Raw genomic sequence first — 13,658 nt, forward strand, 5'->3', positions numbered from 1 at the left:
TAATGAACATTAATGATCAGAGGAAGATTATCATGTATTTAAGAAACATGAGATTCACAATTGGTAAATGCTAGAACAGTTCAGGTGCTTTAACTAGTAATACTTTATGTAGAAATCAAATCATTAGCAGTTTGTGGGTGTTTTTTTGTTGAAAATAATTTCTGTACACACACACAATGTCTGCAACCGCTTGTCCCGAACAGGGTCGTGGCGAACCGGAGCCTAACCCGGCAACACAAGACACAAGGCTGGAGGGGGAAGGGACACACCCAGGACGGGATGCCAGTCCATTGCAAGGCACCCCAAGCAGGACTCAAACCCCAGCCCCACCACAGAGCAGGCCCTGGCCAAACCTACTGCACCACCGCGCCCCCTAAATAATGTCTATGTAGGCCTAAATTGTATCAGTTAGTCTGGCTCCTGATGGCCCAGAGTCTATTAGGCTATAATTTATATATTAATATGACATTGACATGTGCTTTACTTCATACAGGCATTCAGTGCATAAAGAAGAGCACACATGCAGTCTGCTCGTATGAACAACAACCACAACAATAGCTTTGCTGGAGATGAACTTGTTTAACAGGTGTCTTGCAGACAATTTTTGTTATTAATCATATTTCAGTGTCAGTGCATTTGGATTCTCTAAATGTCTCCAGACCTTTACTGTTCATTCTCTTCCACAGCAGGTTCTCTTAGCTTTTCACATGAGAGTTCACAAAAGCAGGGGTGCAGTGATGCAGCAGGTTTGACTGGGTCCTGCTCTCTGGTGGGTCTGGGGCTCGAGTCCTGCTTGGGGTGCCTTGAGATGGACTGGCGTCCCGTCCTGGGTGTGTCCCCTCCCTCTCCAGTTTTGCGCCTTGTGTTGTCAGGTTAGGCTCCAGTTCTCCGTGACCCTCCTTGGGACAAGCGGTTTCAGACAGTGTGTGTGTGTGTGTGTGTGTGTGTGTGTGTGTGCGCGTGTGTGTAAGTTCACAAAAGCCTGTCTGATAAACCACCATCCAAAAGTTTTCAATTTCTTTTTATCAGTTAATACTAAGTGTTGCTTACACGTGACCTCAACACAAACAGAACTGGGTCAACATTTGTTTAGTAATTTCTTTTTTACAACCTTATAATCAAACTTCTGTTGATAAACTTTTGCATCCAATTAGATCTTATTTTAACATGTAACACGTTATGTGCGTTATTGTTGTATTTATTTAATAACTGTTAAAGACATTCATTGAATGAATAAATAAGCGGAGGAAACCCAATGTTTTATAGTTGCCTTTAGTGCTATCTGTCTTGTCTAGCACTCACTCACTAATCCAAAATTTATTGAACGGGTAGTATAAAAAGTCTAAAACGAGTAGCATTACATGTTAAACTTTAGCTGAAGAAGGTTGGAACTTTTTTCCCCTCATAGATACGCACAAGTACGGAGAGCGCGGTAATACTGTCCTTCACATCTTTATTTATTCGAACAGGTAGTAACCAACGTGGCCACTAGGGGGAGCCAGACAAAGCGAATCCGCTCGGCCTTCTAGAACTTGCAGCGTCTGTCGAAAGGAGGACGACGAGCTGCGTGAAGCCGCGTTATTTCCGACGGCGGCGTTGGGCACACCGCGTGACAGGAAACGTCTTACTTTTGCCTTTTACTGCGGTATCGGGACGGCTTGCAGCTGATTCCCTTCCAGACACTTCTTCTCAAAAGCAGCGTCCAATGAGCACAACGTAGTAACTGCAGGACTTTCACGCCTTTACATTTGTTCTTTTTTTCTTTTCTTTTACGGATCAGAGTGGAATACCAGACCACCAGGTGTCTGGTTCCACACACTGTCCAACTCGACAGGTAAAAATTTTTCCATTCATCATTTCCGGCAATTAAAATCTTTTATTCAACAAATAAGTCTTGCAGTGCCAGAATACACCACAGTGGAGTCGCTCCTCCGTACACTAGTAAACACACTCAGGAGTGCTTCACACTCACCAGCTCACTTGGAGGCATGTCTTTGGACTGTGGTGTGGGCGGAAACCAGAGCACCTGGAGGAAGCCCAGCCAAACGCTGGGAGAACAGACAGACTCCACACGGGCCGAGCGGGGATCGAACCCACGTCCTGTTGGCCCACCCACGCGCTGCGAGACAGGAGCGCTACTCGCTGCATCACATTATGTGACCTTACTAAAGAAATTTCATAAATATGAAGGGAAATGGCACATCAGCAGATGCATACAGTACTCAAATTAACATTTTATTTAATGTCCAGTTCATGCACAGGTCTATTTATGTAAAACACACCTGTTACAGGTGGCTGTTCTTGGCCCGGTTGATGTTTTCTTCATGGTAATTACAGGTCGGTCCGTCCGTCTATCCATGGGAGTTATGGTAGTGTAGTGGTTACAGAGGCTGCCTTTGGATCCAAATGTCACTGGTTTGAATCCCATCGTCAGCTGTTGCACCCCTGAGCAAGGTACTTACCCTAAATTGCTCCAGTAAAATTAGTGTTGTATGAAACGAGTAAATAATTGTAAGTAGCTTAACATTGTAAGTTTCTCTGGAGAAAAGTATCAGCTAAATGTGTAATTTTTTTAGGCTGATTAGTATCAGTTCCTGAGGCTGTGCATCACTCATATTTTTCAAGTCTGTGCAGGAAACCGAAGGGATGGAATGGATCTCGGGATAGAGACGAGGAATTGTTACTGCCTTTGGGCTCGGTGATGTTTCAGCTCTCAGATACTCTCTTGGATTCACCTGTGAGAAAAGAACGGTTCCCTCAGAATCGAATTCTGAGGACTGAATCTGGGAGTGGCTTTTGCTCAAAGACTAAAAAAAGTACGTAAAACAATGTTGCGAGGCTTCATGTGCAACTCACCTTTACTTTGCTTCACGCAAAACAGTGCCTGATCATAAAGGCTTATCTTGAACTCATTTTTAATAGTGATTAAGTGAATTTATCTTATCCAGTGCAGTCATGCCCCGAGATATGTTCATGTGCATTATGAGAATTCGGCTTTTAACACTCCTTTGGATTCCAAATTGAGATTCCATGTGCCTCCCAACAGCTGAGCAGCAGACTAGAGCCAACATTCAGTCTTTTTCACAGTTTGTCTTGTGCTGCGTTAAATTCTGAACTTCTCTTACTCCTTGTTTACTAGTTTCACCTGCTATAGTCTTGGTAGTCACCCCGTTTGGACTGTCCAGGTGATGTCAAATTGTCCGCTGAGTGCAAACTCACTTGCATTGTTTTCATCAAATTCTAACATCTTGAACTAATACATAAATGTAACTATTTGTAAACACGTAAGTGTTTAGTACGTAATAGCTACAAACTGTGATGTGCTTAACACCATACCCTATTAAAGAGTAACTAATGAAGGGAAACTGCTTTACTGTGTTGTGCTATGATAATTGTGTCCACTTTAATAAGATTTTGTGACGTTAGCGTAGGTGGGTGTCGATATTCAAGATTAAGAACCCAAACGTTTTTACCATTGAAATTGAAGGTAATTATATCCGAGTTACGAGAATTCACTTTGCAAAGGGTTTTTCAGGAACGCGTTGCCTTCTTATGGCACAGTGGCCCAGCAGGTAGCACTGGTACCTCCCGAATCCTGCCCCAGTCTGCATGATGTTTGCACGTTGTTGTATTTGTCTGGATTTCCCCCCAAAGTCTTTAAGACATGCGCAGAACAAAGCAATGATAAACCACTTCCGTTCCCTCTTTTACCTTTAAAACCACATAAGCAGTTGCCAAGAGTCGACTTCAGTTTGACAGCACTTACCCCACCCTTGTTTACAGGGATGGAATGAGCCAAACTTGAGTGTCAGACGTTTAGTTCTTACAGGCGTATGATATCAGAGGGATATGTTACAATTTGACTGTGAGGTGAAGCACCTGCAAGTGTCTCACACCACAGGTCCATGGAAAGCTCTGAACTTTATCCTGTAAAGGACAAGAACCTGCACATTCTCACTTCAGTCCTCACTGTTGACTATTCTGCAGAGCCGACTGAGGTGAACAAGAAAGGAAGATCGATGTTAAATGACCTCTGCCAAGTTTAACACGATGCCATTGTGTCCTCCATGGATGCAGGTACTTCTGAATTCAGTTCCTTGCTGATGTTTGGATGTCGCACAGTCAGTCCACAGCAAACAATTATGGGACAGTTGCACATGTAGTTATGGCTCAACATACACTGGCTATCAGAGAACAATCCAGAAATGTCATGGGGAATAGAATCAGAATTAGAATGGATACACCTGTAGTTGTTAAGAGCCATTGAGTCCATATCCACCACATAAACAGAGTGATTCCTGAATTTTCTGCCCTCCACTTGTGTGCTTAGGTTATGAACAGGCCTATCAATGCAGAAGCTGATTTTTAGAAATTTTCACTCACAACCTAATCACATTAAATATTGTCTGCATGTGCCAGTTATTCATTACAGGACAGCTACCTGAGCTGTTCACTGTTTCCATAAGTCATACTTCAACTAATATTTAATAGAAATCTATTTCATTACAGCTATGAGATGCATCTATGTAGTACTAAATATTAATATTTTTTACATTTATTATTTTACCAGACACTGTTCAAAGTATTTTTTTTTATTAAGTAGTACTATAAGCTAATTTTTATATTTAACATGTTTGGGCACATGTACTGAGTAAAACTTCTCTGATAATTATGAATGGATTAGTTTATCAAGTTAAGTAAGTTCATCACCCAACTTAAAATGTTCCATTATGCATTTTGATATATTAGCAACTTTATTTGAATGAAAAAGTTAAATACACATATTTACAATATAAATGTAAATTATTTAAAATAATTCCAAAGCAACTTCAAAGGCTAAAAACATGAATCTGAACAAGTAACAGTAGTTGTATAGCATAAGTGAAGATGGGAACAAAAAGTCTGAATGGAAAAAAAACTGCTTTGGTTTGTGCCATATGGTCATATACAGAATTTTCATAACACTGTTTTACAGTAAATACTTCAGCAAAACACCAGTTTTTAAGTATACAGCTTCAATTGCTCATATCTAAATTCATCCATAGGCATACTTGTCTGATCCGCTTCTTTCATTGGGTGGTATTTGTCCGCTTAACTTCATTAAGAGCTTAACAATGAGGCCAGCCTGTATAAAAACACACACAGATATTACATGTTACACAATCACAAAGCTCAATTACAATAAAGTTAGGCACAAAAATGATTTAGCTAAATACATGTGACCAGTGTACCGTTCCAATTTGTTTAATCTGTTGAGATCTGACATCTAAAGTGGAATAATTTGCTTAGTGGACAGGTAGCGGAATTCATGCAGACAGTAAAGTATGATGTGTAGCTCTGAGACTGCATTACTCCAACCTGTCAGGGTATCTTGTGGAGGAAAAAAGGTATTCATATTCCCCAATTTACAGACCTCAATCTGTTGTTACTTGCACATTAATTTCCAGTGTTGCTGTTATTCAATTTACAACAATTCTGAAAGCCAGGATAATTAATGACTTCAAAAACAGTTGATGCAATGAAACACAACGTTAATTCAGAGAGGAATGTGATGCCAGCAAGGACGCCAGTCACAATACCCTGCAGCCAGCATCGTTTCCGACTGATGCTGTTCACAGACCGAGTAAATGGCAATTTGTCCAACAAATGACAACTACTGTTGGTAGTGCAGAGCCTTGTCCATCTGAATTAATGCACATCCCAGGGTCCTGCTACTGGTATTTAAAAAGCGAGGACTAGACGGCTGATATCAGTAGGTGGTTGTATTCTTTCATTTAGTCTACCTAATACATTTTTATACACTGTATGTGTTTTAGAGTAATTTGAAAATGGCATGCATACCAAACTCTGTGTACTGTACATCCACCGTTAGCCATCAGCCAAATCTGTTTTTGACAGCTAATACATGTTAGTGAGATTCCCAACTCAGCAGATCTGATACATACTAAAACCTATGTAATAAAACATACTGACCACCGCTGCAGAGTATTATTTAGCGTTAACTGTGCTAAGTACCCAGCTAATGTTCTACGTTGATAGTAGTACAGCTACCGTATTGCTGCTGGATTCTCACCTGCTTAGTGTGAACAATGAAGTTTATCTTCTTTTCAAGGCTGTGAATCTGGAAGTACTGGTCAGCCTGTCCCAGCTGCCACATGAAAGAGCCATACTCCAGGCTAATGTGCAGAACCTGACAATCCCAAGAAGGAACTTTAATTTGAGCCCCATATTACTTATAATACTCATTCACACCACATTTATTTGGCCAGTAAGCAGCATCATTCACCCCTGACTGCTGACAACTGGCAAAGTAAAAGAATAAGAAAATTAGTGCTGCAGATTGGACAGATTCAAAACAACCTTTTAGGTTATAGTTATGGATAGAGTAAGACATTCTATACTATCTATAAAAGTTTAGCACCTTAGTTTCCATGTTCATAAGATGCAGCCCCTTGGTGTTGACTGCAACGTAGACACGGATGACCTTGTGGTTACTGGAACTGGCCTTGGTGAAGACCTGGCCCGTGAAGAAGGCTGCACCATAGGTTGGGATGTCCCAGCAGTTCTGCAGGAAGAGACGCTGCAGGTGGTGCATCTCTTTGCTCACGCCCTCACTCGTGCTGAGATTCTGGCAAAGAGGAAGTTGACATATAGTAAGGGCTGGTAATATACCATACCAACATTAGTAACTAAATCCACATTGTGAAAGGGCACAAAACTCATGATTTTAGTTCTCTGCTGACAGCTGCCTTCTGCATGCCCCTGTGACTAGGAATTCAGCAAAATGGCACAATTTCCATAGCTCTCTGGACCATATTATCATCATTATAATAAATAACACTGCTAACAGGAAAGAGAACACATAAAACCAACCTTGTATTCATGGAGGATCCTGTTGGTCCAGTGATGTGCTTTACTTTTCACCTTAGATATTGGCACTATTGATTTCAGATTTTCTTCACTGTTAGAAACAGAAAAGAGCACATCGCTTGAAACACAATGTTCAATTTCCTTTTCATGTAAAAATAGCTATCACTGAAAACAGATTCAATATTCCCTTGCTTGCAAAGGTAATTCAGTCCTGAAAAACAAAATTACCTGGTAAAAAATTGTTTCCAAACCCTCAAATTGATACCCATTTATGCTAAAATGTCACCAAATTCCATTAAAATTGACAGTATTATTTAATAGTTAACATTATTTATCAGAAAACTGCAATAATACCATATGGATGTCTACCCATCTCTTTCAGCCCCTTTGTAGCTATTACATACATTCACTTAACGATAATGAAAAAACATACATATGATCTTCAGTCTGAATGTATTCATTCAACCTTTAATACAAAATAAAAAATAGTATACTTAAAAATAAATTTAAAAAAAATCTACGAAAACAATGCAAATTAATTCACACTCACTGAAAAAGGTGACATCATTTGGATAGTAAAAGTATGAGTGTATGATAGTATGAGTGGCCAGGATTACTGAGATTATAACAGGTGAAATTAGCAAACAAGGTATAACTGAGGTTGAGATCTTAACCCAGCATGAATCAAAGTACAACTGCAAAGATTGCGTAGTGGCTCTGGTCTCGTTAACTCAGCTGTTGGGAGGCACACAAAATTCAATTCCGTCTTTGTAAATACAAAGAAATGTTTTTTCTAAATTAAAGTAGGGGTGTTAAATAAAACCATTCATAACCTTGAGTTCTTGTGAACTAAATGCTTGTATGTCTGGGATGACCCTAGACAGTTACTACATGGTATTTCACACTCGTAAAAGTACAAACAGTTCTTGCTTACGTAAGAAATCCCTGCTTGTGCTTCTTACTCTCGTAGTTTCCATAGATTATCTGTAGTAGAAGGCTAGCCAAAGTTATGAGCTTGTTGTCAGGTGCTGGGTAAAATCCTTTGAGGAGACAGTGTCGTGCTTCATCAAACAGCATGAGGATAGACAGCGGGTCTGAAACCTGGTGTAATGGAGAAACATGGGATCAGCTGTAACACGTTTACTTCAGTAATTCTGAGGTGCTTCCAAGTATCTTGCATCACCCAACCTTTTTCTCAACATCCAGAGGCAGCCGTACATCCCGGCGCAGGAACAGCTGGGGGGCCTCCCTCTGCGGGTCCAGCACAGTCAGGTCAGTGACTATCTCTGACCAGATGCGCAGGTGCTGTAGGGGCTTGTGATAGGGCTTCAGTTGCAGGCCTGCAGAATAAAAAGCGACAACAGAACCAGCCAATCAGATGCCAAAGGAAACTGTGGTGTAGCACTGCTGTGAGGAAAAACAGCCAGTGTTCTCACTGAGGTTCTCCGAGCAGATCCAGATGGTGAAGTACTGTTGGGTCTCCTGTGATAGCCGCATGCCTTCCATGATCTGCTGGACAGATGTGTTATTCCCATGCTTCAGCTCCACGGAGCGGTACGAGCCATCCATGCGGTAGATCCGCACTTTCTCATACTGCAACACAAACAACCTATTTGTCCATCTTGTCACCTGTGAGATTTTTCTCTGTGCATCATATTTGAAAGGACTATTTGTTTTTCTCATTGGTTTTGGCAGTATAGTAAAACATACTTACTGGCTTGTTATTGGCTTGCTGGAGTAACTTCACTGTTTCCTCCCACTCATTCTGCTTGTTCTCCTCACAGACTTGCAATGGTGATCTTTTCTGCTGGTCTTCTATATGCTTTACACAAGAAAGTTATCGTGATCCAACTGTTCGGCCATCACATCTCCGTAGAATGTCACAGGTACTGTAAAGGAGAATTGTGCACTGACTCAGAGGCTTACCCTGTCTATTTCTGGGTGCTGTAGAAGAAGCTGGACAATCTCAGCATGCCCACCTCCAGCTGCAAAGTGTAAAGGGGAACTCAGCTGCCCATTCAGCAGGTTGGGGTTGCACTTCCCTTTCTCCAGCAGTAGCCTTGTGGCCTCCACCTTCCCATACCTATAAACAGAGAAAATTGGTCCAAAATTCAGATAAAGCAAATAATCCCTGCAACTTCTGTACTGTCCCAGCAAGAAACTTACTTGGAATTGTTCCAGTATAAAAATGACCAAATTACATAATTGGGTAAATAAATGTAAGTAGTTTAGTGTAAAATCAAAACATAAGAAGCTTTGAAGAGAAGTGCCAGCTAAATTATTTTAAATAATAATTAGTGGGGCGGCATGGTGATGCAGCGAGTAGCACCACTGCCTCAAAGTGCCTGGGCTATTCGGGCATAGATTTGAATCCGGCTCACTCTGTGTGAAGTCTGCATATTCTTCCTGTGTCTTCGTGAGTTTTCTCCCACAGTCTAAAGACATGCAGTTCAGGTGAATTGGTGACGGTAAATTACACGTAGCAGGGGAGTAAGTGTGCAAGTGCATGGCTACCCTGCAATGAACTGGTGCCCTGTCCAGGGTGTATGCCCTAGTCTTGTGCCCAGTGATCCTGTGATAGGCTGTAGTCTACTGCGACTCTAACTAGGACACGCGGTTTGTGAAGCTGCATGAGTGAGAACGATAATTAGTCATATAACTAAAAAGGAGTATCCTGGAAAAGCTTAAAAGGAGAAGGCTCAAGTTCGACATGGAGCAAAAGTGCTGCATTTTTGATTTATAAGGCCTACCAGCAGGCATAATGAATGGGGGCCCAGTGATCACTGTCCAGCTGTTTCACAGAGAAGCCGCTTTCCAGAAGCTTGCTGATGAGCTCTGTGTCCCCCTCGCAGGCGCTCCGGTGCAGAGGGAAGTCATCCACCCATTGACGCTCCCTGAGATGAGGCCAAACTTAATTGCCAAAGTGATCATTTTTATATCTCTTTTCAATCTCATGTATACTGTATATTAACGAAAGACCAGTAAGGAAGAAACAATGTAGAATTTGGGAACTGAACTGGAAATTCAGTCTGAATGAGTGACTAAATGGATCAGACAGCTACACAAGCCAACACTTCTTCAGCTTACTCACTTGTCCTCAGTCATGCTACTCATACTGTGTTGCCACTTCTCTCTTTTTGGTATCTGGATTTTGGAGTAATCTGGAGCTCCTAGACCAAAGTAAGGATTGATGATCACCTTATCCACCTAAAAAAGAAACAACAGTGTCAGACAGAGCAGGAGGAAAAAAGAGCAGCTGTCCACTTCATTCACAATACAGTCGATGTGACTCAGAATAAAATGGATACCCGTGCAGCTCCAAAGGAAGAGTTGCATTAAGACTTTCATATACAGTAATTACAGGCTGAAGCTACTTTTATAACTCTAAAATTTCAGAAGTGTGGACCACACCCGATTTGTGTACTGTAAATCTGAGCCATAGAGCGGGTTCTGGATGCACATATCCGCTTTCTCCAGTGACATCATCTTGCTCTTAATTTCCAGTGCTGTGTATCCCATGTGCAGCGATCCATCAGACTGCTTGCTCTCTGTGGCGTAGGCTGGGTTGCAAACGCTGGTCTTCACCCTCTCCACAGGGGCAGGTCTGAACAGGGCAGGGATGGCGTGGGGTACGCTGTGCTGCTCAGCCAACCACCTGGGGATACAAAGACAAGGTGCTGCTGTGCAACTGGCCACTGAAAAGCCTGGCAGGGTTTGTAGCGATATCATGCACATGTGGACAGAAACTTACTTGTCTAAGGCTAAGAGCATTTTGGATGTGATAGAAGAGAAGTGAGCGCTAGTTTCACTACACACACGCATGATATCTTGAAAGCAGTAGAAGCTGGGGCATCCAGGGCTGTATGTGGGCTTGCTGTTGTCTGTAATTAAGAGAGCATCCCTAATTTTTCCAAATGTTGGTTTCATGTATTTGTTAAAGTAACACAGAAAGTAGATTAAAACTTTAGTTTCATATAATTTTTCAGAACAACACAGAAAAACATGAAACTTTTACCACAATATCATTAAGTACTCCAAAATTTGAGCTTATATGAGTAGACTGCCCACGGTACCTTTGACATTAATTGGCACAATAAATAAAGATGCTTCCTTCCCTGCATTTTCACCATCAAGAGGGAATTTCTTCATGTGCACCACGCGCTTTCCTAAAAAACAAAAAATATTACTACTTTGTATTTTTGTATAATTTTACCTTTCAGTCTTAATCTTAAAATACAGACCATTTCCAGAGCTATTTTTGTACAAATTTATGTCTTCTTTAATATATCTTAACCACAGTACGAATGAGGAAATAACCCACATCAGCAAAAGATATAAAAATAATGTATTAAGACGAATTGCCCATAGTACAGCATACTAAAAACGTTACTTGTGAACTGGAAACATTTAGAAAGAATAGATTCAAATTCAGATTCAAGGAGTACACAGAATAAAGGCTACTGTGATATCAAAGGTACCAAGAGATTAGTGAACTTGCATGTTTTACATTCCTTTTACTTTAAAACAACAAACATTTTGAAATTTCTGCAGCTGCGTTACAAAGAAAACCATTTACCTATGAAACCTTGGTTATTGGATATGGGTTTTGTGGTTTCATCAACATAATCCAAAATTGACCTGGATGCATCACCTCCTGCTTGTATTTTGGTCCCTAAAAGAACTTTCTTCCTTTTCTTTTCTTTTCCTTCCAAAGGAACTTCTATCAGCAGAATCTAAAGGACAACCAAAATAAAATAAATAGAATACTCCCGATAAGTTTCCGATGAATGTGAGGTACGACAGAAAATAAGCGGAAAATGGAAAAGTAGAAAAAAAGGGCCTCAACGGAATTAAACGCGATACGGTTACGGACAAGTACAGAATTATTCAGTGGAGAAACATTGGACGCAGGAAAACTCAAGCATGGGGTGAACCGAATATTAGACTGCAGTAAATGAACAATAATCCAGCAGGTGGGGTAGCAATCTGAGATGTTCCCAGCTTTGAATCCATCTCTTGTTGTGGTACCCTCGATCTAAGTACGTGCCCTGAACCGACAAAGTGAGAAAACCATGGGTAAATCAATGTAAAGTTGGTTACGTAACACTGCAAGTCAACCTTAGAGAAGGTGTCAGATTAAAAAGACGGTTAAAAATAACTGTAGTAATTCTCAGCGGGATCTTACTTCATAGGCTTTCGCCCTGTATTCTTTGGAGCTCAGACTGACGGCATTCTTTGGACGGATGACAGCGACAAACACGTCTTCCAGGTTGTCCTTGTTGCCCATCGTGTCGTCCGGCCTCCGGCCGCTACTTCGCATCCGCCACACTATGGCTCCTCACCATCGCCATTCCTCGTCCTGAAACACACACACACACACACACACACACACAACCGCCACGCTTAACACACTTGACTTCGGCGCCCAAAACGTAACGCACGAAGCAAAAGCGAGGTACGCGGACATGCCTCTCAGGAATGCGCACCTATTACTCAAAGATGCCTTTTCTTTTTTGAAAACATGGTTTGACAGGAGCTACTGCTATGGCACAATATGATTACCAACTGACCGAGTGACACGTGATTAATATAAAAATTGTTAGAAATCTTGTATACATTTTCACCACATGGCATGTGTGTATGGAATAACAAGCTAGTCTAAAAATAAGATCAACAAATACCACCAGTACAACAAGTAACAACCTAAAAAGAAAGTAATACTTACGCAACAGCAATAACTTAAGCAAAAGAGTAAATAACAAGCAAAAACCCTGCTAATAAGTATATATATATAAGAGTACTAGTACTGACTGTTTGCATGTACTAATAAAGTGCTGTAGGAGGCTAAGTTCGTAGGTGCAAATGACGGAAAGGGGGCGGTGGTTGGGCTGTGCTGAATGATGAGTAACTTGTGTCACTCGAGCGACACTCGCTGTCACACAGTCCGTCTCGTCTAGGAGCTGAGCGCCTCCGCCTGAACGTTCACGAGACCCGCCCAGGAAACGGGCTTCAGAGGCACGACGGCACGACCGAGCCGCGAAAGCCGCTCGTGTCAGAAGACGCGCTCCGAGGTGACACCGAAAACGAACGTAAACTGACAACTTTTTTTTAAAAAAAGCCTGAAACTCCACAGCACGCCTGTCGCGAGCGGCGCGCGCACGTACGTATGTGTCTCGCGACGCCGGACCCCGCGGCGGGTGGGCGCTTTCCGGTCCTCGGAAGTCCGAGAGACGAATTGTGCGAAAAAACGGCCGCGGATACTCACGCGAAAGGCCTGCGGTGTAACCGGGCGTTCGGCGCGCTGCTCCCCCCCAGAGCTAATTGAGAATCGGCGAACAAATACAGGACTACGAATAGGTGTATTCAGAAACACTCGAGCAGCCCGATGAACTGCTCTCCATCCCTGTCACTGTTTTTTTTTTTTTTTCTTTTTCTTTTTTGGGTCTGGTGCTACATTAACTTCCGGGTCACGGGGGTTGTCAAGTCGAGGGAGACGAAACACAGGCCTGCTAATGCGCGCAGCAGATTCTCAGCAGCAAGGTGATAAATCACGTCACGAAACTGTACAGTAAGTTTCTAAACAACATGTTACATTTAGTAAGAAGTTGAGTAGCTGCACAGCATTGCTGCTGGCGTAACAGAAAGGGAAAGCCCCACAAACAGGAGAGCAGGTGCTGTAGTGTTCAAATACAAATAGTAGTAGTATATAAACTTAAGATTGAAATCTCTTGCAAAATGTTTAAATACGCATGTACAGAATTTAAAGCAGCAGCATGAAATGCAGACGC

General features: G+C 41.8%; 1 protein-coding gene and 1 long non-coding RNA gene across 3 annotated transcripts; one reads left to right on the top strand and one right to left on the bottom strand.

The window, feature by feature from the left end:
- The first annotated feature begins 1,578 nt into the window (after positions 1-1,578).
- LOC108933274 (uncharacterized) lies at positions 1,579-8,138 on the top strand. Of its 2 annotated transcripts, none has more exons than XR_001966052.1 (3): positions 1,579-1,834; positions 3,988-4,077; positions 8,077-8,138. It is a non-coding gene; the product is annotated as an uncharacterized LOC108933274 (long non-coding RNA). The 2 variants fall into 2 exon arrangements; XR_001966051.1 differs by lacking the exon at positions 1,579-1,834 and adding an exon at positions 2,660-2,816.
- On the bottom strand, positions 4,882-13,298 carry krit1 (KRIT1 ankyrin repeat containing). Its single transcript, XM_018750213.1, has 17 exons — positions 13,136-13,298; positions 12,056-12,229; positions 11,447-11,603; positions 10,944-11,036; positions 10,622-10,751; positions 10,282-10,525; positions 9,962-10,077; positions 9,621-9,764; positions 8,797-8,953; positions 8,585-8,692; positions 8,307-8,463; positions 8,059-8,210; positions 7,805-7,971; positions 6,874-6,961; positions 6,422-6,628; positions 6,074-6,190; positions 4,882-5,125 (listed from the first exon to the last, which is right to left on the bottom strand). The coding sequence occupies exons 2-17, from the start codon at positions 12,188-12,190 to the stop codon at positions 5,036-5,038; spliced, it is 2,262 nt and encodes a 753-aa protein (XP_018605729.1). The 5' UTR covers positions 12,191-12,229; positions 13,136-13,298; the 3' UTR covers positions 4,882-5,035.
- Between the last annotated feature and the right edge of the window lie 360 nt (positions 13,299-13,658).

Source organism: Scleropages formosus, chromosome 23 (genome assembly GCF_900964775.1).
Source record: "Scleropages formosus chromosome 23, fSclFor1.1, whole genome shotgun sequence".
Lineage (NCBI taxonomy): Eukaryota > Metazoa > Chordata > Actinopteri > Osteoglossiformes > Osteoglossidae > Scleropages > Scleropages formosus.